At 39.7% G+C, this 25,457-nt stretch overlaps 1 protein-coding gene across 1 annotated transcript in view; it reads left to right on the top strand.

Annotated features, from left to right (window-relative positions):
• The window catches only part of wdr18 (WD repeat domain 18), a 54,798-nt gene that overhangs the window by 15,121 nt on the left and 14,220 nt on the right, over window positions 1-25,457 (top strand). The window contains exons 4-7 of the mRNA XM_041790419.1: window positions 5,015-5,156; window positions 11,234-11,377; window positions 19,846-19,910; window positions 20,057-20,181. Of these exons, the coding sequence (XP_041646353.1) occupies window positions 5,015-5,156; window positions 11,234-11,377; window positions 19,846-19,910; window positions 20,057-20,181 (476 nt within the window). The remainder of the gene's footprint in view (window positions 1-5,014; window positions 5,157-11,233; window positions 11,378-19,845; window positions 19,911-20,056; window positions 20,182-25,457) is intronic.

Genomic DNA, 25,457 nt, shown 5'->3' with positions numbered 1-25,457 from the left:
GAAGCCTACCTGCAGGCAAAAATCATTATCACAATTAATTTGATAGATACTGGGAGCCTGATTGTGAACCCCTGTGGTGTGAATCGGAAATGATCACATCAGTTTGTCATGTGCCTTTAGGGGGAGCTAAAACCACACAGCAAAGTCTGAAAGTTAGTTTGCATTGTTCTAGGTCTGAGTCCTCCAAACCAGAGTTATCCTGAACTGTAAAACCTGACAAGTTTAAAGAAAAGTGGAAACAGATTACATAAACATGCTGGAGTAATAGTACCTGAAAGAAAGCAGTGAAGTCACTGTTCTTGCACTTTTTCTCCTGCGTTCTCCTGTCTTGTACTTAATGTCAGATTTCATGTCTGCTGCCCCGTAAAGCTTCATGCTGATTGGCTTGTTCCTGGTCAGGGAATGACCAGACCAGCCAGCACCCTTTCAGGAGAACAAGGCTGAAGCTGCAGGTGGGGTTTAATTGAAGTAGCTGTTGATTAGGACTGTAAATCCCCAGTTTCATCCTGATACAACATCGATGTTTTGGACAACGATAGAATGTTTTCTGATATCACAAAATCTGCCACGATACAATTTCGATTCAATTTGATATAGGGGCTGATGATATCGATGTAAGATGTTTTTGTTTTTTTTTTAACTTATTTTTTATTTATTTTTCAATCAACAACAGTACAATCTAGACATTTCCTTCTCTTCCAGCTGTATAGTATTTGTACCCAACACATTAATCTATTCAGTATGGGGTAAACAAAAACAATTTTTTTTGAAGAAATAGTCAAAAAAATAAATAAATTAAAAAAAAAAATATATATATATATATATGTGTGTATATATATATATATATATATATATATATATATATATATATATATATATATATAGAGTCAAGTCCCTTTTAGTCATAAAAGAAACCCCTAATCACATATCACAATCTAGAAAGCCCAGGTGCAAGGTGCAGTATTGAACTTAAAATAACATGGCACAATGACTGTCAGGCAGAATAGTACATGACTCATTCAGTGGATCGGTATAAAGAGGCAACATCTTTACTGTAAAAGTAAAGCCATAACAGATTTCCAACATTAGGTAAAAATGACTTTTTGGAGTCTTATTAGGTAAGTGATTTGCACTATTTGATAAATATCCCACACTTTTTGTATCCATATATTATAAGCGGGTGGGTCTGGTTTCATCCATCTTATGGTTAAGCACTTCAGGGCTGCCATAAGATAAAAGATGATTTTATGGAGAATTTCACACAGTTGCAGAAAAAAACAGTTTCAGTAGTGAAATTACTGACAGGTCTCTCCATCGTCCATTTTCTATACCGCTTATCCCGTGTGGGGTCGCGGGTGGGGCTGCAGCCTCTCCCAAATATCACTGGGCGAGAAGATCAAGTCAAAATTTCAAGGTACACCAAATCCATATCTATACAACAATGACAATTTAAAAAAAGTCACAGCAAATCAAGCGTATAGCATTAGTTCAGGCTGGCCACGGAGTCGAGCACTGCTATATAATTGAGATGAGCTGATCTCATGCAAGCCCTCATCAGCTGACAGCCAGCTCATTTGCTTTTAAACGTGCTATTGGCTAGTCACATTCATGCTGCCATATTTAAACGGCTCTAACCTGGCTGTGCCTTGCTGCTCCTTCGGCAAACCCTCCTCCACCCCAGCTCCTCCTTCCTAAAACAACCACATATGAACAACAGGGCAAATTTACAACTGCCAATAAAGAAAACTATGGATGACAGAGAATCATGCGTGTTTCTTGACAACTTAACTTATTGCAATAGTTGCAGTAAATACGTATGGTTATACAAATTGATACACCAAGACTTGGCTTGTGCTTTGCCACACCATTTGAGAAGCATCACTCTACAAGCATATTGGGCTCATTCTAGTGTGAGATGAACAGCTGCAAAGATGCAATAAAATGCAAAGCATCAACATTGCTATGGTGTAATACAGCACAGATTCAAAGTAGAAGTATCAACCACGCCGAACTCCTCATCCAACCCTGCTCATTTCTCATCTGGGATGTCCCAAGTCTTGCTCCTTGGCCCTTTCCTATTTTCTATTTTTATGCTTCTATTAGGTAAAATTATAAGGAGCCTCATCATCCCATTTCATGCAGCTTTACTTTTAGAAGCCTGGCCTTCTGCTGTGGCAAAATATCAGGATGATATCAAGTGAGGGTTGAATAAAAATGAAAACAGCTGCATGAAATCAGATTATAGTCAAACAAACACCATTAACCAGTCTCTAAATTCACATAAAGCCACAGGTTTATCTTCAACACATTTGACATTAACCTGAAATCTTACAAACTAATCAGCACAGATGTCGAGCTTTTTTCCCTTTAAAATCAGCAGTGCACAAAGACCAAGGAAAAGTCAAGCATATGAGGATATCATCAACTGGATGTGATTATTCCAACTATATTTTAGTATCAGAATCCTCCATCACTGATTATAACTCAGAGATCAGCAGACAGACTGCTGACAGACAGAAAAAGAACATCTCAAACCCCATACCAGCATCTCTGCTCTGACTCCATTCATTACTGAATTCCTTATAAATGCCTTCTGTTTGTGTTTAAAGCCCTTCATGGCCCGGCTCCAAGCTTTAAAACAGACCTCATATCCTCTGTCAGGGGGTTCTCTTACAAAACACCAAAAAATTGGGGAAAAACACAGGCGTAGGCGGAAAAATGTAGGGATGGTGCAATATTATTTCAGCTGGCCTCCCAAGGTGCAGTGGAAAAATTCCTAGAAAATACGTTTAAAAGTGCAAAGACAGGAAAAACTGTTTACACTATTTACAACAAAACATGCCACAGAAGCAGAGATGCACTGAGACTCAAAATCCAAAGGGGTTAGCTGTGCAAATCATAAATATCATCTGTGACCTGCTCTGTACCAGAACAAAACAAAGACTGGGCAGCCTAGTTTTAAAAAAGCATCTAAACCAGTGTTACCCAACCCTGCTCAAACAAAGAGCCAAATTGTTGAAAAATACATTTGCAAGAGCCACAATCTTAAGTGGCGAAAAGTGGCAATGAAAATAAGTTAAATTTGGCAAAAGTGGTCGAAAAACAGCAAACACTGAGAGAAAAGTGGCAAAAATGGGTGGGAAGTGACCAAATAATGAGTTAAAAGTGGCAAAATGTTGCAAAAAATGAGTGAAAAGTGACTAAAATGGGCACAAGTCAGAAAAAAGGTGGGAAAAATGGGCATAAAGTGGCATTTAATTGCACACAGCAGCTTAAATGGGCGAGAAGTGGCAAAAACGTTGTGTTTTGTAAATTGTACTTTGTCTCTCTTTGTATTGCATCTGTAACTTTGTGTTTTTTGCTGCTGCCTTTCTTGGCCAGGTCTCCCTTGAAAAAGAGGTTTTTAATCTCAGTGGGACCAACCTGATTAAATAAAGGTTAAATAAAATTAATTTTAAAAAAGGGAAAAAAGCAGGATAAAAGTGTCAAAAAGGCAGAAAAGTGACTAAAAGAGGTCGCCAAAATGGGCTTAAAGTGGCAAAAATAGGTGGGAAATGACCAAAAAAATAGTTAAAAGTGGTGAATAAGGTTCCTAAAGTGGCAAAACATGGAGAAAAATGAATGAAAGGTGACTAAAATGGGCAAAAATCAGAAAAAGGTGGGAAAGATGGGCATGAAAGAGTGGCATAATGGGAAATCAGTGGCATTTAATTGCAAAAGACAGCCTAAATGGGTGATGAGTGTCAAAAAAGGCGACAAAAGGGGCAAAAAATTGCAAAAAGCTTGATAAAAGTGTCAAAAAATAGGCTAAAAGCAGTGAAAAAGGAATTAAAGTAGCAAAAAAATGCAAATAAGGGCAACGGAAATATGCAGACAAAAATAGAGGTTGACAAAGCCTACTGAGTAAGTGTGGGAAACAAACATAAAAGAGCCACAAATCATCACAAATGAGCCACACGTTGAGTATCACTGATCTAAACCCTCAGACCACTTTTTAAAATCTAAATCTATGAGCACAAAGCATTATATTCCACAGTTAATCTCTAAAATGTTCACAGCAACTGCTCTCTACAGGTTTAAACCGTCTACCAGGACAACTGAATGTCTTTTTAATTTTCCACCAGTGCCATCTGTCATCACCACAGAGCTCAACAGTTATCCCCAGTTTTCCCTGGACCATTAACTCAGCAGCTGAAATTAGCAGCTCCACCAATCAGAGACATTGCTGAGACACTTGGGGATTATGGGTAATCTTTAATAAAATGCCTTTCATAAAACAAGGTTGATAACATACGCTGTCTATAAAAGTATTCACCTGTCTCAAACAGGCTTGCAAATCTTTGCTAAACTGCTCAAGCTCTGCCACATTGCACAGGAATCAGGTGAGAACAGTCCTTTTCAAGTCCAGCTACAAATTCTCTATTGAATTGAGGTCTGGGCTTTGACTTAGGCACTCCAGACTGCAGACCTAATAAGACTGTCCTCCAGGATTTTCCTGTATTTTGCGGCATTCATTTTAGCCTCTACCTTTACAAGCCTTCCAGGGCTGGCTGTTAAGAATCATCCCCACAGCATGATGCTGCCATCACCGTGGTTCACAGTGGGGATGGCGTGTTTGTGGTGATGCCAGTGTCTGACGTCATGTCTGATGGCCAAAAAGCTCCATTTCTGTCTCTTTCTTTCTCTTGACCATGGAGTCTCCCACATGTCTTTTGGTGAACTCTAGTCCAGATTGAATCTGAGTTTTCTTCAACAGTGTCGTTCTCTTTGCCACTCTCCCATAAAGCTCTGACTGGTGAAGAACCCGGCCAACAGTTGTTGTCTGCAGAGTCTCTCCATCTCAGCTGCTGAAGCTTGGAACTCCTTCAGAGTAGTCATTGGTGTCTTGGTGGCCTCTCTCACTAGTCTCCTTCTTGCACGCTCACTCAGTTTGTCAGGACGGTCTGATCTAGGCAGATTTACACGTTATTGTTGTCTTATTTAGTTAAAGCCTTTGTCTGTATCTGCGTTTCAGTGTGATCCAGATGGATTTAAACCACACCCCTGAACCACGGCATGTCCTGTCTCGCCACTCTCTTCCAATCACAGACCTGCACTGTGGCCTGATGGGAGCTCAGGCCAGGATCGCCACCGCCTCCCTAGATCAAACCGTCAAGGTAGGACTGAGTCAAAACACATTTACAGGTAGAACAGGTAGACTTCATGAAAAATGTACAGAAACTAACTCTGGCCCCCATGAGTAAAACTTCCACCTGCTGGTTATCCAGGTGTATGATGACTGGACAGTGAGATTATATAAGGTCAAGACAACAAATTAGGGTGATTTGAATTTGACCTCCAGATATAACTGGTTTGATTTTTAGTCAGAGTGGACATTTGGGCAAAACTTTAAGAGTGTTCTAGAAAGATTGCATCCAAAGAATAGGATAAACATAAAGCCCAGTTATAATCAGTTCATTCATGAGTCAGAGTGGACATTTGTGCAGAGTCTGAAGAAAGTTCTGGGAGGCATTTTTTTAGGTCGTGTTTACAAGTAACGAACAAACACAGGTCCAATGACTTTGGACTAGGACTTACATAAATCTTGTATCAGAGTGGACATCTGTGCAGTATTTGTTAAAAAAAAACCCTCAGAATCCTTGATATACTGGGTTTATAAAAATGACCCAGATTGATGTACAGTATTCCCAAACACATGATACCACCATCCCTCTGCTATGGCTGTGAGACATGATAAAATCATGACCTGTAAAACTGTTAGATTTGTCTCATCAGTCAGACCAAACAAAAACCAGCGTGTCCTTCTCTGATAGGGTGTAGATAAATAAATAAACCTATCTGATGATAAACCACACAGTGTTCACCCTGAAGCTTTAATCCTGTTTTAGTTTCTCTTCCTGTTGAAATCTGTTCATCATTTATTTATTTATTTATTTACTATTTAATCCAAAGTGACTTTAGAAACTGAACCAGAGGAATCAGAAGACCAACAAACTGGTATAAATCTCCAGGAGCTGATTTTAGAAACGGATAACTCCAGAGTTTAAAGATCTGTAACCAGGCAGAGGCTATATTTAGACTGAAATGACTATGGCGATAAAGATAAAGACCATGGTGACAGAAATTAAACTATTAACGTAGAAACAAGACTGCAGCAATAAAAATTACACTATGGCAATGCAATTTAGACTATGGCAATAGATAAATGAGACTATGTTGATAGAAATGAGACTATGGCGACAAAGATTAGACTATGGAGATAGAAATGAGACTACAGTCATAGAAAAAAGACTATGTCAATAGAAAATAGACTGTGGTGACTAAGATCAGACTGTGACTGTAGAAATGAGACTATGGCAATAGAAATAAAACTATGGCGACAAAGATTAGACTATGGCGATAGAAATGAGACTACAGTCATAGAAAAAAAGACTATGTCAATAGAAAATAGACTGTGGTGACTAAGATCAGACTGTGACTGTAGAAATGAGACTATGGCAATAGAAATAAAACTATGGCGACAAAGATTAGACTATGGCGATAGAAATGAGACTACAGTCATAGAAAAAAGACTATGTCAATAGAAAATAGACTGTGGTGACTAAGATCAGACTGTGACTGTAGAAATGAGACTATGGCAATAGAAATAAAACTATGGCGACAAAGATTAGACTATGGCGATAGAAATAAAACTATGGTGACAAAAATTGGACCCTCATTTCCATAGTGGGCCTTGGGTCCCCCAGGGGGGCTCTGATTCATGAAAGAGGAGCGAGACAAGGCAAGGTAAAGCAACACCAGCTGATGACTTCAGCACTATAGAAGAGGATAAGTAGAGTGTTATCTTCCATGATTCAATGATACAGTTGCCGTTCAAGCCCAAGACTTTGTCTGCATTTTGGATTGGAGTGAAAAAGGAGAACCCACTACTGGGCAGGAGAGCTCTGGCCACACTTCTCCCTTTTGTAACGTCCTACCAGTGTGAGAGAGGTTTTTCTGCTGTTGTCTCAGTCAAGACAAAATACAGATCAGAACTGGACATTAGAAATGAACTGAGAGTAGCACTCTGATAACTGCACTGAGAATATTTGTAGCACAAAATATACCCACAGTAGTCACTGGAATGACTGCAGGGCTGGAGGTTTAAATCTTTAAAAAGTTTTATTTTAGGGAGTTTTTCATCTTCACAGAATCAAATTTTTGAAAATTTTGTTTAGCAGTGGTTGTTATTTCTACAAAACTTTGATGTTTTTATGTTGAAGTAAATTCTTTTAAAAACAGAATTTTCAAGCACAATATCAAAACTGCAGTGTGTTTTGTTTTACATTTACATGTTGATGTAAACAAAAGTCCTCCAGTAAAGCGGGGTACACACATAAAGATAATCGGGCTGTTTTTCCCCTTTCTGACCAAGGACGGCAAACGCCCAATTATCTTATGACTTATAAGATTATCCTGTAAGATTATCCTATAAGATTATCTTGTGGTCTGAGGTGTGTTTGTCCCGATAATCGACTCTGAAAACGATCTGGGCTGACAATCGTAAATATTAAACTTGTTCAATATTTCCAACCAAAAATCTTCATGTGTGTGGGGAAAGCCGATGACTCCCGAGTCATGACTCCGTGAATTGTGACGTGGAATGGAATGTAGCCAATCAAGAAGCAAGCTGACTGAGGAACAAGGAAGCAGGCGTAAATAAAAACAAGCATGGTTGACCTGCTGAAGCATCATAAAGTTCGGTGGACTTCTTCTTTTTATTTCAAGATTTATTCATTAAAAATAGTCCCAAGAACATCATCATTCCCTCTTCTTGTATGTCCTCTTCCGTGTTTTCTGGTTGTTGCTATGTTTCTTCTAATTTGTTTTTGTTAGATCGCAGGTGATCAAGCAAGATTTCTGGCTTGGAGGACGAGATTTTAGATCAGTGGTGGGACAGAATCATGATGTGTGTGGTGTGCTGTGTGTACACACAGTACGATCAAAACTGTTCAATGCCTGATTTTTTATCTTTATGTGTGGGGACTCTAACAGATAAAAAATCTCTTAGGATTTAGAAAATCCTTATGTGTGTGTTAGGAGCACAGCCTCGCCCATAAAATACACCAGATAGTCTCCGGTCCATCAGGACTGTGCTGCAGTTGGACTGGAGCTCTGATGGAGCAGAGATGTAGTGCAACGGAAGCTGGTGGAAGCACTCTCATTGACTCAAACTAAAACCTATCTGCTCCGTTACTGTGCTGGAGCTGAGACAGACTGAACACGTATCCGGTGTATTTTAGGAGTGAGTCTCTCTCAGGTCCAGCCTGCTCCTGCAGAGACAAAGAGCCAATCAACTCACAGAAAACACCTGTGTCAGTCAGCAATGGCTCTGCTCCCCTGAGTCTCTCCCACCCATCTCTCCCCAGCAGCTGAGCTGAACCACACCCCACGACCACAGAAGAGTAAAAGTGATTGGTTGATTTCTGCCTTCATGGTAAGATCAGACGTATAAGCCCAATAGTAGCCAGATAAAAGGGACAGACTGTCACACCTAGCCACGTACTTATCACTAAGCTAGTATTTATTTCTAGGTCAAGGACAGTAGTGGAGTTAACCATCCTCATAGAGCTGTAACTATAGTTTAACTTTCCCTGTAAACCAGTATAAATATATCAGACTGATGACAGTAGTGGAGTTAACCATCCTCTTCCTGTAACCAGAGCTTCCCTGGTAATGTTCTGACTGAGGCGTTTTGTGAATGAGGGTGGATTTGATGTTTTTTCCGTCTCAAAGTGAAACTGTGGATTAAAAATGAGAGAGGACGTGGAGATAAAACTTGTCTTTGTGTTTTCACGGTGTTACTGAACAGGAAGTGAATTAATGTGGGTGCTGATAAATCCTCCCAGAGGCTCTGAGTGTTCGCCGCTCGTCTCTGGTGTCTGTCTTCTGATTGGCTGGTCGCCCTGTGGGGACAGGCGCTGTCGTCTCGTTAAAAAAAAAAAAAAAACTTTATTAAAGTGAGAGTTTGGGATTCTATAAATAGAAACAGTTCAGGCTCAGGTCTCTGCAGCTTCTCACAGTCCTCTTTGTTTCACTTCTGAATTATAAATGGGGTCTTTAAATGGACTTGAGTGGTACATGTGTTTTCACTCTACTGTAACTTTTAAAAAAAAGATTTAACAATGTGAAAATATTTTTGGATACAATTTAAAATATTAACATGTAAAATCAAAAAAATGAACAGAAAGAATAAAGTTTTTTTTTCATCTAAATGTTCAGTACTTTAACACTTAAGTACTACAACATCCATTATTTCTATGTTTGATAGTAGAGAAGATACATGAACATGAAGGCAGATTTGGGTAAAACATTTCAAAATAAACCTGCTGTGTTACATTTTCTAAAATTGTCTCTGACTTATTTAATTGTGGAAGTTTTTATAAGAATAGTGGTGAATTCTTTTCCTGTTCTTGTGATTCCATTATTGGGAATTGTCTCATCTTTGTCTTCTCGGTCCAGTTTTGTTTTTTAGTATTTTGTCTTGTTTCATCTTGTTCTTATGGATCCGTCATCGTCTCATGACTTCCTGAACCTACAACGCCTCATCTTATCTTGTTTGTTTTTGTTCGTGTGAATCCAGTTTTGGGTCTTGCCTGGTCTCATTCAATTTCCCAATCCAAGTATCATTTATAATCTGGTCTCATCTCGTCCCATCCTATTCCCATATCTCAAATATTTATCATGTCATGTCTCTTTAGTTCAGTATGAGTTCTAGTCTTAACCTGTTCTTTTGAATCCATCATTGGTGATCTTCTTGTCACATCTTGTTTCACCCCTTCTCAGGCTTGCATATCCCATGACTGTCCTTGCCTCATCTCAACTCTTACTGACTTTTTTCATGTTGTTCTTTTCTCCTCACATCTTTTCTCTTCTTCCTGTTTTTTTTATCTTCTATTTCATCACATCTCATCTCTCGAACCCAGTGTATCTCATAATTTCTATCGTCTTGTGTCATTCCATCTCGTCTCATTCTCATAAATTCAACATCATTTATCATCTCATGTCCCCCCCCCCCCCCCGTCTGGTCTCATGTGGGTCCAGTATCAGCTCCCAACTCGCCTTGTCTGGCTCCTGTCTAATCTTGTCTCATTATACCAGGATGACATTAGAGTTAAACTGGTATGCGGGTGAGGTTAAACTGGAATGATGTTGAGATTAAACTGGGATGACGTTGAGGTTAAACTGGGATGGCACTGATGTTAAACTGGGATGATGTTGAGGTTAAACTGGGATGACGTTGAGGTTATACTGGGATGACATTAAGGGTAAACTGGGATGATGTTGAACTGGGATGATGTTGAGGCTAATGTGGGATGACGTTAAGGGTTAAACTGGGATGATGTTGAGACTAAACTGGGATGACGTTGAGGTTAAACTGGGATGATGTTGAGACTAAACTGGGATGACGTTGAGACTAAACTGGGATGACGTTGAGGTTAAACTGGGATGGCGTTGATGTTAAACTGGGATGACGTTGAGGTTAAACTGGGATGACGTTGAGACTAAACTGGGATGACGTTGAGGTTAAACTGGGATGGCGTTGATGTTAAACTGGGATGACGTTGAGGTTAAACTGGGATGATGTTGAGACTAAACTGGGATGATGTTGAGGTTAAACTGGGATGATGTTGAGCTTAAACTAGGATGACATTAAGGGTAAACTGGTATGACGTTGAGGTTAAACTGGGATGACGTTGAAGCTAAACTGGGATGACGTTGAGGTTAAACTGGGATGTTTCTGGGTGAAACCAAACATGACCAACTTCATCCTGCCTCAGGTGATTGATGAGCTCATTATAAAGCTTTCTCCTGGAAACACTGATAACCTGACTGTTGTCATGGTAACTAGAGAGGACAGGTGAGGAGGTCGTTTCCTGGAGAAGTTAGACTGACAGAGGGTTTAATGATGAGGGAACACAGAGAGGAGGATTAAACATGAGAGACAGACACAGAGGATATTGTGCTTTATCATTTGAAGTGCTATTGAGTTAAAATGATGACAAAGACCAAGTCTTTTCCATATAATAATATTATACTCTACTGATCTGAAGGTAACTAGATAAATACTGTTATTGTTTATGTCACATGACCAGGAGGGTCTCTCTCTGGGCCACATGATGAGCAGATTGAAGACTCCGCCCCTTGGTGTTCTCCTCTGATCTCCGGCTGGTGTTTGTGTCTGTCTGTCCAGGTGTGGGAGCTGTCCTCAGGTGAACTGCTCCTCTCCATCCTCTTTGATGTGGAGATCATGTCCGTGACCTTTGACCCCTCTGAGTACTTCCTCTTCTGTGGAGGCAGCGACGGCAACATTTTCCAGGTGTCTCTGAGCAGCCAGGTGAGAGTCTCAGACACGGACTGAATCCTAAACTCCACTCTAACGCTACAGGTAGGAGTGAGTGCTCAGTAAGAGCTGAGTGCTCAGTCCACTGTGGATCCATCAGGTGTGTGAGTCCATTTATAAGCACACAGTCCTGGGGAATTAACCAGAGTTCATTATAAACTTGGTGACTTGATAGTCCAGCTCTACACTAAATTTAAACAGTCGGAAATATTAAAGGGCTATTCAGTAGAATTAACGCAGTCAAAATAAACATGGTTGTATGAGGAAGAGGATCAGTTAAAGTCTCCAGGTAATCACTCCTGTGGTTAGTTTAAAGCATGTTTGAAGAGTTGCTTTTATAGGACAGAAATAACAAACAAGAAATTTGCCTTTTTAAAACAATATTCCATTATTTTTAGGTTTTTATCACTATTTTCATGAGCTGTAGTCATCAAGATTAAAATAGAAAAACCCTTTGAAATATTTCACTTTGAGTGATGAATCTAGAATAGCTAAACTTTATGAATTACAACCCCAGTTCCAAAAAAGTTGGGTCGCTGTGTAAAAAGTTAATAAAAATAGAAGCCAAATATTGTCAAATGTCATAAACCCACATTTAATCCACAGTAGAACAAGAACAACATATCAGCTGTCGAAACTGAGATATTTTAGTTTCATAAAAATAATTACCTCATTTTGAATTTGATGGCAGCAACACATCTCAAAAAAGTCAGGACAGGGCCATGTGTCCTATTGTGTAGCATATCCTCTTGTTTTAACACTGAGGGGAACCGGTTGCTGGAGTCTTGGGAGAGGAATGTTGTCCCATTCTTGTTTGATGTAGGATTCTAGCTGCTAAACAGTCCTGGGTCTTCTTTGCTGGATTTGTCCTTTTCTGATGCTCCAAAAGTTTTCTATTGGTGAACGGTCTGGACTGCAGGCAGACCAGTTCAGGACCCCGACTCTTCTTCTGTTAAGCCATGCTGTTGTGATGGATGTGGTATGTGGTTTACCATGGTCTTGCTGAAATAGTCAAGACCTTCCCTGACAGAGACGTTGTCTGGATGGGAGCATGTGTTGCTCTAAAAGCTCTCTCTACTTTTCAGCATTGATAGTTCCTTTCCAGATGTTAGAGCTGCCCACGCCATAGGCACTAATGCAACCCCATACCATCAGAGTTGCAGGCTTTAGAACTGAGCCAGGAGAACAAGCTGGATGCTCCCCCTCCTCTTTAGTCCACAGGACACGGCGACTGTGGTTTCCTCTGACCACAGAACAGTCTTCCATGTTTCCTCAGTCCATGTTAAATGAGCTTTGGTCCCGAGAAGACGGTGGTGTTTCTGGATCCTGTTCATATATGGCTTCTTCTCTCCATGATCCAGCTTTAACTGTCATTTGTGGATGGCACGGCCAACTGTGTTGACAGACAATGATTTCTTGAATGTTCCTGAGCCCATGCAGAGATTTCAGTACAGAATCATGTCTGTTCTTAATGCAGTGGGCCCTGGGGCCCCTTCAGCCTTGTCCCTTGCTCACAGAGATTTCTCCAGATTTTCTGAATCTTTTGATGATATTATGGACTGTAGATGGAGGGATATTCATTCACTATTTTACGTTGAGGAACATTTTTGTTCCACAATTTTGAGACTGTTGAACCTCTGCCCGTCTTTACTTCTGAGAGACTCTGCCTCTCTAAAGTGCTTCTTTTATACCCAGTTATGCTACTAACCTGTTGCCAATTAACCTAATTATTGTCAAAATGCCTCTTCAGCTGTTTTTCATTAGTACCACTTACTTTTCCAGCCTTTTGTTGCCCTGTCCCAACTTTTTTGAGATGTATTGCTGCCATCGAATTCAAAATGAGCTAATATTTTTCACTGAGTGGTAAAATGTCTTAGTTTTAAAATCTGATATCTTCTTGTTCTACTGTGAATAAAATATTGGTTTATGAGATTTGACAGTCTTTGACAGGTGCTTTTACATTTTACAGCAACCCACCTTTTTTGGAATTGGGGTTGTAGATTGCACAAAAGAATTGACTTTTTCATGATATTCAAATGTTTTTAAATGTGCATGTATATCACCATGTCCTCTTAAACATGTTTCTGACTCAACGGGTTAAACATCTGTAAAAGAGTCACTTTAGCCTGTGGCTAATTCGCCTCCATTCATTCTCAATGCCAGCTGTTTCACTACACTTAGCATGCATGCATACCTAGCCAAGAGAGGAACGTAAGTAAGTAAATTATCCACAGAGTCATGGGAATGATGTATGGGCTGGTATTTGCATAAGAAGCGGGTAAGTGAGTTCCATTTCTATATTGGGTTGCCACTAAAGATGTGTTGTTAATGCATAGTGTGGATGCATGCTCTCAAAGAGAGCCAGCTTTGGTAATGAAAGGTATTAACGACCTCTGTGTTAATCTGTGATCACAAAGAGTTCAGATCTTTTTCTGTCATCAACTGTTTAATGCGGCATGATGCCAGTTTAATAGAAGGTGTGAGTGAAAGTGTAATAATGTTCTTACTTTAAGAGGTTATTAGTGATTCTTAATGAGCTCATTAATCAGGGATGGTCATGTCCTCTGATGTTGAAACAGGCAGAGTTGGTGTTAAAGGGAAGTCCACTATTGAGGGGACATTTACATCAGATCGTCTGACTCTAAAAGGATCATAAATATGACATTTTCTAAGGTGTGATGATGTGGATGAATCCTGGAGAGCCGTGTTTGATTCATTCATCTCCATCCTCTCTGTTTTTTCTCCTCGCTGCCTCGACACTGTGTCGCTCCTTTTCAAAGAGGATTTACATTTTAAAGCTTCACTGAGTTAATCCTGCAAACAAACCACAGAGCACAAACAACACCCCGTCCTCCCCCAGCCGTCCCCCGTCCTCACCCCTCCTCTCCCTGAGCACAGGCATCAGTCTCCATGAAGATGTTGGATGTGTGCACTTTGAACTGAAGCTGCTGCAGCTCCTCACACTGAGAGTAAATTAGACTTACAGTAAAGTATAATTTGTTACTCGTTAGCTCCTGTTGTAAAGTGTAATACAGTAAAAAAAGGTTTAGAATAGTAGAGTACAGTCAGTCTACCCCAGGGCTGGGCCTAAATTCACATCACGGTATGTTTTTTTGCTTATTAGTGTAACTGGGTTTTATTGCAGTATTACAGAATAAAATAAAAAAATGCATTTATGTGCATATTCAGGTTTTCAAACTGGTGCTGCACAATTAATCTAATCAAAATCATTATGCAGTATTTTTTTTAGTACTTGAAAGGTTTTTTAAAATGTCTGCAGGAAGGTCTCTAAGTTTACACTAAAGCCACTATAGCGCTTTGTCAAAGTTTCTTTATTCTCAACAAACTTTTATTTTTTGGAAAATATAAAGTTATTTTGAAAATAGTGCAGTAAAAACTTCAGTTTCTTATCTCAATCTCAAATCACAATATTGTCCAGGATAATTACAAGGGGGGCATCGATTGCTGTGGAGGAATGTTGTCCCACTCTTCTTTGCAGAATTGGAGGGTTTTCCAGCATGAACTGCCCATTTAAAGTCACACCACAGCATCTCAATTGGATTTAGGTCCAGACTTTGACTGGGCCACTCCAAAACCTTCTTTTTGTGTTTTTTGAGCCATTCAGAGGTGGACTTGCTGGTGTGTTTCAGGTCGTTGAGAGTGCTGGAGCTTGAGGTCATGAACTGATGGCCGGACATCGGCCTTCAGAATTTTCTGGTAGACAGCAGAATTCATGGTTCCATCAATCACAGCAAGTGGTCCAGGTCCTGAAGCAGCAAAGCAGCACCAGACCATCACCCTGCCACCAACATGTTTGACTGTTGGCATGATGTTCTTTTTATCAAATGTGTTGTTTTTACTCCAGATGTAACGGGCCGCACACCTTCCAAAAAGTTCAACTTTTGTCTCGCCAGTCCACAGAATATTTCTCCAAAAGTCTTGGGGATCATCAAAATGTTTTTAGTCAAATGTGAGACGAGTCTTTGTGTTCATTTGTTGTCAGCAGTGGTTTTGGCCTTGGAACTCTCCCATGATGCCACTTTTGCCCAGCGTCTTTCTGATGGTTGAGTCATGAACTCTGACCTTAACTGAGGCCAGTGAGACCTGCAGGTCTTTGGATGTGGTTCTGGGTTCTCTTGTGACCTCCTGGATGAGTCGTCGTTGCAGTCTTGGAGTCATTTTGGTTGGCCGACCACTCCTGGGAAGGTTCACCACTGTTCCCAGTTTTCTCCATTTGTGGGTAATGGCTCTGACTGTGGTTCGCTGGAGTCCCAAAGCCTTGGATATGGCTTTGTAACCTTTTCCAGACTGATAGATTTCAATCACTTTGTTTCTCATTTTTTCTGGAATTTCTTTGGATGGTGGCATGGTGCGTTTCTTTTTGAGATCTTGTAGCCGACTTCACTTTTTCTGACAGCTTCTATTTAAGTGATTTCTTCATTCAACTAATCTGGCAGTAATCAGGCCTGGGTATGGTCAGTGAAACTTTACGCAGCTTTCCAAGAGCTGTGGTTAATCACAGTTAACTCATGATTTAACAAGGGGGGCAGTTAGATTTTCACATAGGGCCACATATGTTTGGATTTTTCCCCCCTTAATAAATGAAATCATCATTTAGAAACTGCATTTTCTATTTACTTGGGTTGTCTTTGCGAGATATTATAATTGGTTTGATGATCCGAAACATTGGAGTGTGATAAATATGCAAAAAAATCAGGAATCAGAAAGGGGGAAATACTTTTTCACTGAACTGTATGTGCATGTAGGGTCTTAGGAGATTAAAGATAATCGGGGGCCTCAAGTTCAAAACATGCCCTGTCTCTCCTGTTGAGGTGTGGAAGGTTCAGTCTTTCCTAAACTCTGACGACCCTCTGGAGTCTAATCTTTTCTGCTATAGTCTTATTTGCCCCACAAACTTTATGTTTTCATGAGGCCTGTTTCCGATGCCGTGCTCAGCTCTGATCCCAGACATACGGGCATAAGTTTGCTGCACACACAAGTGGTAATGGCTCCTCATTACTCTCCTCTTATTGCCCATGTAGGATCTGTTTCCTGGTTTCCATATACATCCACGCTCTCCTGCTGTTTCACCGTCTCTCCCCCTTCCAGCCAGGGTACTATAATGTATAATCTAATGAATCAACTGCTAATATTCTTATTGTAAATAATAAAACCTCGGCATGTGACTACAAAGATGGAGGAAATATAAGTCAGGGTTGATGATTAGCAGATGAAGCATGATAAAGATTCTGAACATCCTGTTCACAGTGGTAATGAGCGAGGACGAAGCAGGGAGATAAAAGGTTTTAAGCTACAGCTGATTGATTGTGCTTATTTGTTGTATAATTCATAATTCCCTCAGGATTAAAGGAGAATAAAGCTGCTGTCGAACCTCTCTGTTCCTCCCTCTTTGTTAATGTAACTCATGAATAATTAGATCATAGAGACAGAGTTTTAATGGCTGTTTATGTAAGCTGTATCTGTCAGAATGGGAACTTTACACATAAATTTAATTTACAGAATAATTAGATAATATAATACATTTCTTTGTTTCACTTAGGTTAACAGATATAAAACAATCTAAGTGTGAAATATGGAATCAGAATAGTTTTATTGCAAAGTACATTTTCACATTCAAGGAATTCAACCCGGTGTTTAGAGGAAAAATTAAACATGGAAGTAGGAAAATAAGGCACCAATAAAAACACAGAGACTAGAAAGTTAAATAAATTATTATAAAAAAAAGAGTCATCACTTACATCACTTAAGTATGAACAAAGGTGTTAAAAAGGAGAAACTCTACAGATGTGCAGTTTTGCTGCTGATTAGGTTATAGTGTGATTTTTTTCAATAAGCATATTAGACACAGTGTGTAGGTCAAATGATAATGAATCCGTATTTTAGGTTTCTGATACGACAGGTCACTGTGTTATGAACCCTAGAGAAAAATTTCAGTCAGATAAAAAATCTCGAAGTTTATAAGTTAAACTTCAGAATCATGAAAAATGAGGCAATCTGCTCCAGGATGGTGTGGGTGTGTCTGCTAAATGAGTTGAAGCCACGCCCACTCAGGAGAAATATGATCCTCTTAGATTTAAAAAAAAAAGCTACAACCTGATTTGAGGAAAGCACTCCAGCATTGCAGAGACAAAGTCCGTTTTCTGGCTCGAATCTCTGTTATGATTCTTTAAATGATCCTTAGACCACTGTGGCTGCTAGATTTGGTAAATTTACCTTACAATGAAAAGAAAAACAGCATTTAACTGACTGTTAACTTTCAATAGAGGCAGTCATCAGCTGACATCAGGTGACATCAGCTAACAACAGACTGGACTGAGATGAACTGCTCTGTGATTTTATATCATTGGAGCGTTAGGAGGACAGGGTTTTTCCCCACTGTGGACCAGTTACATCCCAGTCCACATGCACCATATTGCCAAAAGTACCCACTCACCCATCCAAATAATTGAAATCAGGTGTTCCAATCACTTCCATGTCCACAGGTGTATAAAATCAAGCACCTAGGCATGCAGACTGTTTCTACAAACATTTTTAAAAGAATGGCTTGCTCTCAGAGCTCAGTGAATTCCAGCGTGGTACTGTGATAGGATGCCACCTGTGCAACAAGTCCATTTCCTCACTCCGAAATATTCCACAGTCAACTGTCAGTGGTATTATTACAAAGTGGAAGCAACTGGGAACGACAGCAACTCAGCCGCCGAGTGGTAGGACACGTAAAATGATGGAGTGGGGTCAGCGGATGCTGAGGCGCATAGTGCGCAGATGTCATCAACGTTCTGCAGTCAACGGCTACAGACCTCCAAACTTCATGTGGCCTTCAGATTAGCTCAAGAACAGTGGTAGAGAGCCTCATGGATGGGTTTCCATGGCTGAGCAGCTGAGCATTCATGAGCAGCTGAGCACTCCTAAACCTTGTGGAAAGCCTTCCCAGAAGAGTTGAAGCTGTTATAGCTGCAAAGGGTGGACCCACATCATATTAAACCCTATGGATTAAGAATGGGATGTCACTTAAGTTCATATGCCAGTCAAGGCAGGTGAGCAAATACTTTTGGCAATATAGTGTATTTGCCCAGAAAGGAAGGCAGTGGAATACTTTCTAACAGTCTAAATCCAAAATTCAGTCACACATAGATTAATATTGCAGTGCAAATGCACATAACCGGTAGCCAAAGCGGGCATTAGGAAATAGTAAAGGGTGTAAAATAAAATGTTGTCAAATGTTTTCAATAGTGCGTACATTTGTGCCAACGTTGTCTGGCCCATTTTTACAAAAAGAAAAAGAAAAAAAAAAAAACTTGCTAAATTCAGGGAGAAAACTATACCCATCTGTTATGCTGTATAGCCTAGCTTCCTGGCCAGTACAGTAGCGAGTCCTTCTTAAAGGGGCCATGCTCACTGGAGGCTAATGCCACTACTACTGCTAGGTGTCTCACACGACCCAACTTCAAAAATGCTGAAATATCCCTTTAAGCTAGAGGAGCAGTTTTAAAGAAGTGAACAGAGAGACTATAGAATCATTTATCTGTGGTCTTATTCTCAGACATGAGTTCAGTTCATGATTAAATATATCATCTATTTACATTTTTTAATACTGACATAAACCTCTGTTACTTTATAGAGAAAAATCAATACCTAGATACAAATGTTCATCTATAGCATCTATGTACAGGTGTACCTGAAAAAGTGGTTGAGTGTCTTATATCACAGTAAGGTTATAGAAGGTTGTTGTTTTAGAGCACATCAAACTAAGCTAGAGTTGTATGGGAGGGAAATCTGTTCTCAGTTTCTAACTTTTTAATGTGACCAGAGCTGCTAGAATTCTTCTTTTAGGTTTTATTTTAAGGCTTTTCTGTCTTTATTGTAGAGAGGACGGTGGATAGAGTTGGAAACTGGAGACAGAGTGAGAAAGAGTGGGGTATGACGTGGGAAAGGAGCCACAGGCCGGATTTAAACCTAGTCTGCACGCTTCAAGGATTTGAGCCTCTGTACTGGGGGGGTACAGACTAAACCAGCAACCTCCTGGAGCCCCGCTGATTTACTTCTTCATCCACAAACACGTCTGCTCTGTCCTTGATCAAACAGGTCACGCAGAAAAATGAAAGCATATCAGACAAATCTGTTCTACATCAGAAAAGCTTCAACTCAAACCCGATCACGTGTAAACTAGTACCCCTGACTGGTTCTGGATTATTGATGTTTTTTGTGATTAAGACAGCCTGGCCTTGTCCACATGCAGGAACAGATTCAGAGAATTTTCTGACTGTTTTGGCCTTCTTTAACAAATAAACAGAATTTTCACTGAAAACAAACTTGGACTTAATGAGAAATCTTCTCAGATTGATCCAAATTAGGATTTACTGCTGGTACAGCAGACCAGAGTCTTCCTGTTTCAACTGTTTATGTCAGTAAAGTTTGACTTGTTTGAATTGTTTGTGTTTCAGAGTCTCAGTCGGGAAAAGTCGTTCACATCAGACAACGATGGGAACCAGGTCTTTAAAGGACACAGGTGAGACCCACACAGGTGTTAACTCTGCAGGTAGATCAGTGACAGACAGGAAGAAGGTTTTTAAATGTTTAATTACAAAATAAAAGTTCATGTTTTATCATTAATTATTAGTACAAACAACAATCTTAAATCTTTGTGTCCTTCAGGAATTTGGTCACATGTCTGTCGGTGTCCATGGACGGGACTCTCCTCCTGTCAGGGTCACATGATGAGACCATTCGACTTTGGGACATTCAGAGCAAACAGAGTATCCGCTGCCTGGCCCACAAAGGTAAGCCCCGCCCCCGACTGACATCATCAGTCGTACAAAATCCAACCAAGCTGTCCTTATCAGACGTCCTTCTTAGCTCTCTGTGCAGGGTTTTTCCTGGCTCATGTTGAGACAGAGGCAGTACCATTCTGATCATGCGTACCCTGATCTTTCTAGGGGGGTCCGGGGTCATGCTTCCCCGGGAGAAAATTTTGTACGTTTTAAAGGTTATTACATCAATTTAGTACTTTGTGAGTGGAATTAAGAGGCTAAATCTATGTTTTTCTTTTTATAATTTTGTGCTTTAATTTTGAACGGTATCCAGGTCTGAACTGATGAAGGTTTTAATGATACCAGTGTTGTGCCTAAAAAGCTGTTCTTTCTTCAATGGATGTTTAATTTTATGTCCGTAACAACTGACTCATTGTCCACTTTAAGAGGTCATGTGACCTGCATAATCATCTCTGATTTTAACTGAAACTAATTTCCACCAGAAAATTGTCTGTCACACCCTTTATTTCATTTTACCCTTATTCCCTTATCTATGCTTGGATTTTGTTTAAGTTCATTATTATATTATTTATTAACTATCTATTATAATAAATTATCGCTAATAATATGTGAATAATGTAAGTAATATGTAGTGTGATTTCTGGGTTAGGTTCACAAGGATAACATTCTTTTTATTTCTCTTTGCTTATATGTTTGATAAATAAAATGAGAATGTCACTACAGCTGCAGCTACTGCCTGGAGGAAATATGAAATACACTTTATTGCCAAAAGTATTCGCTCACCTGCCTTGACTCGCATATGAACTTAAGTGACATCCCATTCTTAATCCATAGGGTGTAATATGACCTCGGTCCACCCTTTGCAGCTATAACAGCTGTAATTCATCCCAAAAGTGTTCTAACGGGTTGAGGTCAGGACTCTGTGCAGGCCAGTCAAGTCCACACCAGACTCTCTCATCCATGTCTTTATGGACGTTGCTTTGTGCACTGGTGCACAGTCATGTGGAACAGGAAGGGGCCATCCCCAAACTGTTCCCACAAAGTTGGGGGCATGGAATTGTCCAAAATCTCTTGGTATGCTGAATCATTCAGAGTTCTTTTCACTGGAACTAAGGGGCTGCTATGGCCATCAAAGGAAGGAAACTCATGGTGTGGCCCCCATCATCCCCTGACCTCAACCCTGTTGAGAACCTTTGGAGCATCCTCAAGCTAAAGATCTATGAGGGTGGGAGGCAGTTCACATCAAAACAGCAGCTCTGGGAGGATATTCTGACATCTTGCAAAGAAATTCAAGCAGAAACTCTCCAAAAACTCACAAGTTCAATGGATGCAAGAATTGTGAAGGTGATATCAAAGAAGGGCTCCTATGTTAACATGGAACTAGGCCTGTTAAGATGTTTTTGATTGAAATAGCTTTGATTTCAGTAAATATGACCTCCTAATGCTGCAAATTCAACACATGACCATTTTCAATTTTTTACAACTCTGATTTTGATTTTGAAACTCTGTTTTGCATAATCATTTGGAACAGAGCAGTTTGAGTTTTTATTTTTTAAATAGTTATCATTGGGAAGTTTGTTCAGTAAAATTAGAATTATTTTCTAACAGTGATGACTTCAAAATTATACTGACTGTCATTTGCATCAATTATTTGGGAAAATCAGAAAAAAACATCATTTGCATAATAATTTTGAACATGGTGTTATCATCAGTCTGACAGTTCCATGTTGCTAGTGTGTCCTTGGTGTATTTTAAACATGTTTTAAACGTGTTTTCAACATGTGCAGAGCTGTCTGCTGTTGGTTTGTGTCTCAGTGGAGGATTTCTCGTCTCGTTGGTAATAATCGCTCTGACAGGAACATGAAGAGGAGACTGACACTCTGTAATTAACTGAATCCTCTCTGAGTTCAAAAGAACGTCAGCAGAAAATAATCCTCCGTTGGCCGGACACACGGACTGATGTCACGCTCCGTCACGCTAGCTGACTTCCTGCCGTCTGATGTTGAAAAGAGGAAGAAGAGAAGGAGGAAAACATCTTCAAATGATCCGTCTCATCAGAACAGATTAAAATCTTTATTTTAACATCAATCTGATCAAATTAGGATGAAAGGATTCATCCAGAGGAATCAAACGATCACATGATGATTCATCAATCACAGTCATCGATCCACGCTCTCATAAATCTGATGATAAAAGTGCCTGACACTGCTGTAGGATGGATTTCACATTATAAACAAGTATTTTTATCATGTCTGATAGTGTCACGATTCAGATCCTCTTTAATTAGTGAGCAGAACAGGCTTCAAAATCACAGCATTCATTATTTTTCTAATCAGAACTAAAACTGCCTAAGTTTGAAGTTCTAGGTTTTAAATAAACGCCATCCTTTATAAGAGACAGACAAGTGTTTGGAGGTTTTATTGTCTGAATTTAATTCGAAACCTTCAGTGCTGATCACATCAGTTCAACTAATCAATGTTCATAAACTGATATAAAATATGAGGTTTAGTCAGAGTTCATCATGATGAGCAGAAAATAAAATACACAGCTCTGCAGAGACGACTGTTTGTGTCTCCGCCGGTCTCGACGTGTCCAATCAGTCCGACTTTGATACAAAACATCCGACTGACAGCAGAACAGATCGGCTTCAGGCTCCAGAGTGAGACCCTGTCTCACCACAGAGGCTCTATGTTTACATATGCAGATAGTTCAGCTACAGCTATGGATCCATAAGGATGTTTACATGCACAGCTACATTAAGCTACAGTTATAGATCCATTGGGATGTTTACATGGACAGATAAGTTCAGCTACAGTTATAGATCCATAAGGATGTTTACATGCACAGCTATGTTCAACTACAATTATAGATCCATGAGGATGTTTAAATGCACAGATACATTCAGCTACAGTTATAAATCCTCAAGTCCACATAAACACAGTCATGGACTGCTGTCTTCATTCTAGTTTACAGTTATAGATCCATGAGGATGTTTACATGCACAGATAAGTTCAGCTTCGGTTATAGATCCATGAGGATGTTTACATGCACAGCTATGTTCAACTACAGTTATAGATCCATGAGGATGTTTCCATGCACGGATAAGTTCAGCTTCAGTTATAGATCCATGAAGATGTTTACATGCACAGCTATGTTCAACTACAGTTATAGATCCATGAGGATATTTAAATGCACAGATACGTTCAGCTACAGTTATAAATCCTCATGTCCACATAAACACAGTCATGGACTGCTGTCTTCATTCTAGTTTACACGTACCAGGGGAAGATCTAGTCATTGTTCATCAATGACTTGACATGGTCATGTGGTGTCTCTAATTTCCACAGCTAAAGTACTTAAGATGCAGTCAAGAGATTTCACATAAGTCACAGAACATACATACATTTAAAATAAGTGGATGAGGGGCAGGTTAACACCGTGGTTTTTATGCCTCCTTTCAGGCGATATCCAGGACCGAATATGTCTTTGTTTGTCCAGCTCAATCCTGTGAAGACGATATCTTAAAATCACTGAAAGGGATTTTCTTTAAACTTTTGACCAATGCCCATAGTGACTAAAGGATGAATTGGTTGGAAGCTGAAGGTCAAAGGTCAGGATCATTAGGCCTGATGCCCTTACCTTGGTTTTGAATGTGATATCCCAAGAACAGTTGGAGCAATTTCCCTCTAGCTTAACGAATGTCGACTCTGACTCGGAGATGAACTGGTTTGATTATGGAGGTCAAAGATCACTGAACTTATCTGTGCATGTAAACATCCTAATGGATCTATTTTAGGGGCCAATAGTCTTCTTTCCATATTATGAAGTGAAGTTTGAGTACTGAAATCTGGTCAGTGTAGCACCAGTGATACATCTGATAACTTCCTGGCTGAATCAAAAAAGATTTAAGTCCTACAAAGTTGCCACCTCAGTGCTCCATCCTGCCAATTCAAATGAAACGCCTAACCTACCTGATGGAATTATCGTGATTTATGTGCACTCATTTGATTCCAGCAGAGCACGAATGTGTTTTTATTTCAGAGGTGTCTCTGCTTTGCTTGTGAGCCCTTTTTTTTGCTTTATTTACTTTCTGATTTGTCTCAGAGGCTGCACCATAAAATGCTTTTTGGCTGAGTCTTTTACTAAAGAAGTCACAACTCTTTCCTTCTCTTATTCCGTGTTCTATCGGCGTCTTTTAAAGATATTTCTCTGATTTATTTAGGCTTTTAAAGTCATTGACCATTATCTTGTTTCTCTCTCTTGAAAATACAAATTTAGCACCACTACTGATAAAATTCTAAATGATTCCCAGCTTTAGTTGCAGTGACCTTGAACCATACAGGAGCTTTTCAGGAGATTTACCTTCTTTAATGTAAACTCAAACAAGCCATGTCTGGACTCTAACTATTGACCTCACAGAGGCATTTATCTGCTATGGCAGTTATGCTTTAAAGTTTTTAATACTTCTGAACATTAAAAACATATTTTAACATTTCAAACTCTAGCAGATGCAAAAGTAGAAAAGTATAAAAACATAACTGAGGTAATTCCTGAGAGCAGACTGGGTGTTTCCTCACTGTCTGCTCTCTGCAGTGTGTTGGCAGGACTCTCTCGGTCTGATTTGTGTCGCCATGTTGGATCACATTCAAACCATTAGTGTAATTCCTGCAGTTGGAGCCAGGCGGCCAATCAATATTTGTAATTGAGTGCAAGATAATTCTCCAGTTTCTACGAGCACAACAAGCAGGAAATCTACTTTACTTTTCAGAACAAACCTGCGTCCTCCATCAGCGTCAGATTTAAGTGCCAGAGGAAGAGTTTCAGGGTGAAGATTTATCGGTGATTTACAGCAGAGTCTCCCATAAAGTGAGGAAACCTTTTAACAGTGATTTTCGAACTGACCTGAACATAAAGACGTAAATCTCTTAGAGACTCATCACTACAATTTAAGGTAGAGTCTGAGTATCATCACAATTTAAGGTGGAGTCTGAACATCATCACAGGTGGAGTCTGAATGTTCATTTGCACTTAACAGTGAGGGGTCTAATATCCCTGAGAACCAAAAACACTGCTCTATGGAAAAGAATGTTAATGTCAATAAAGACTAGATTCTAAAGATGGATTTACAATAAAAGGCATTTATCCATATTTACTTAAGCCATGAAAAAAAAAAACGACTGAAACCAACCTCACAACCAACTAAGCCCAACCCTAAAACCAACTAAGCCGAACTCTAAAACCAACTAAGCCCAACCTTTAAACCAACTAAGCCCAACCCTTTAACC

This window comes from Cheilinus undulatus, linkage group 7, assembly GCF_018320785.1.
Source record: "Cheilinus undulatus linkage group 7, ASM1832078v1, whole genome shotgun sequence".
Taxonomy (NCBI): domain Eukaryota; kingdom Metazoa; phylum Chordata; class Actinopteri; order Labriformes; family Labridae; genus Cheilinus; species Cheilinus undulatus.
This window is presented reverse-complemented; position numbering and strand designations above follow the sequence as displayed.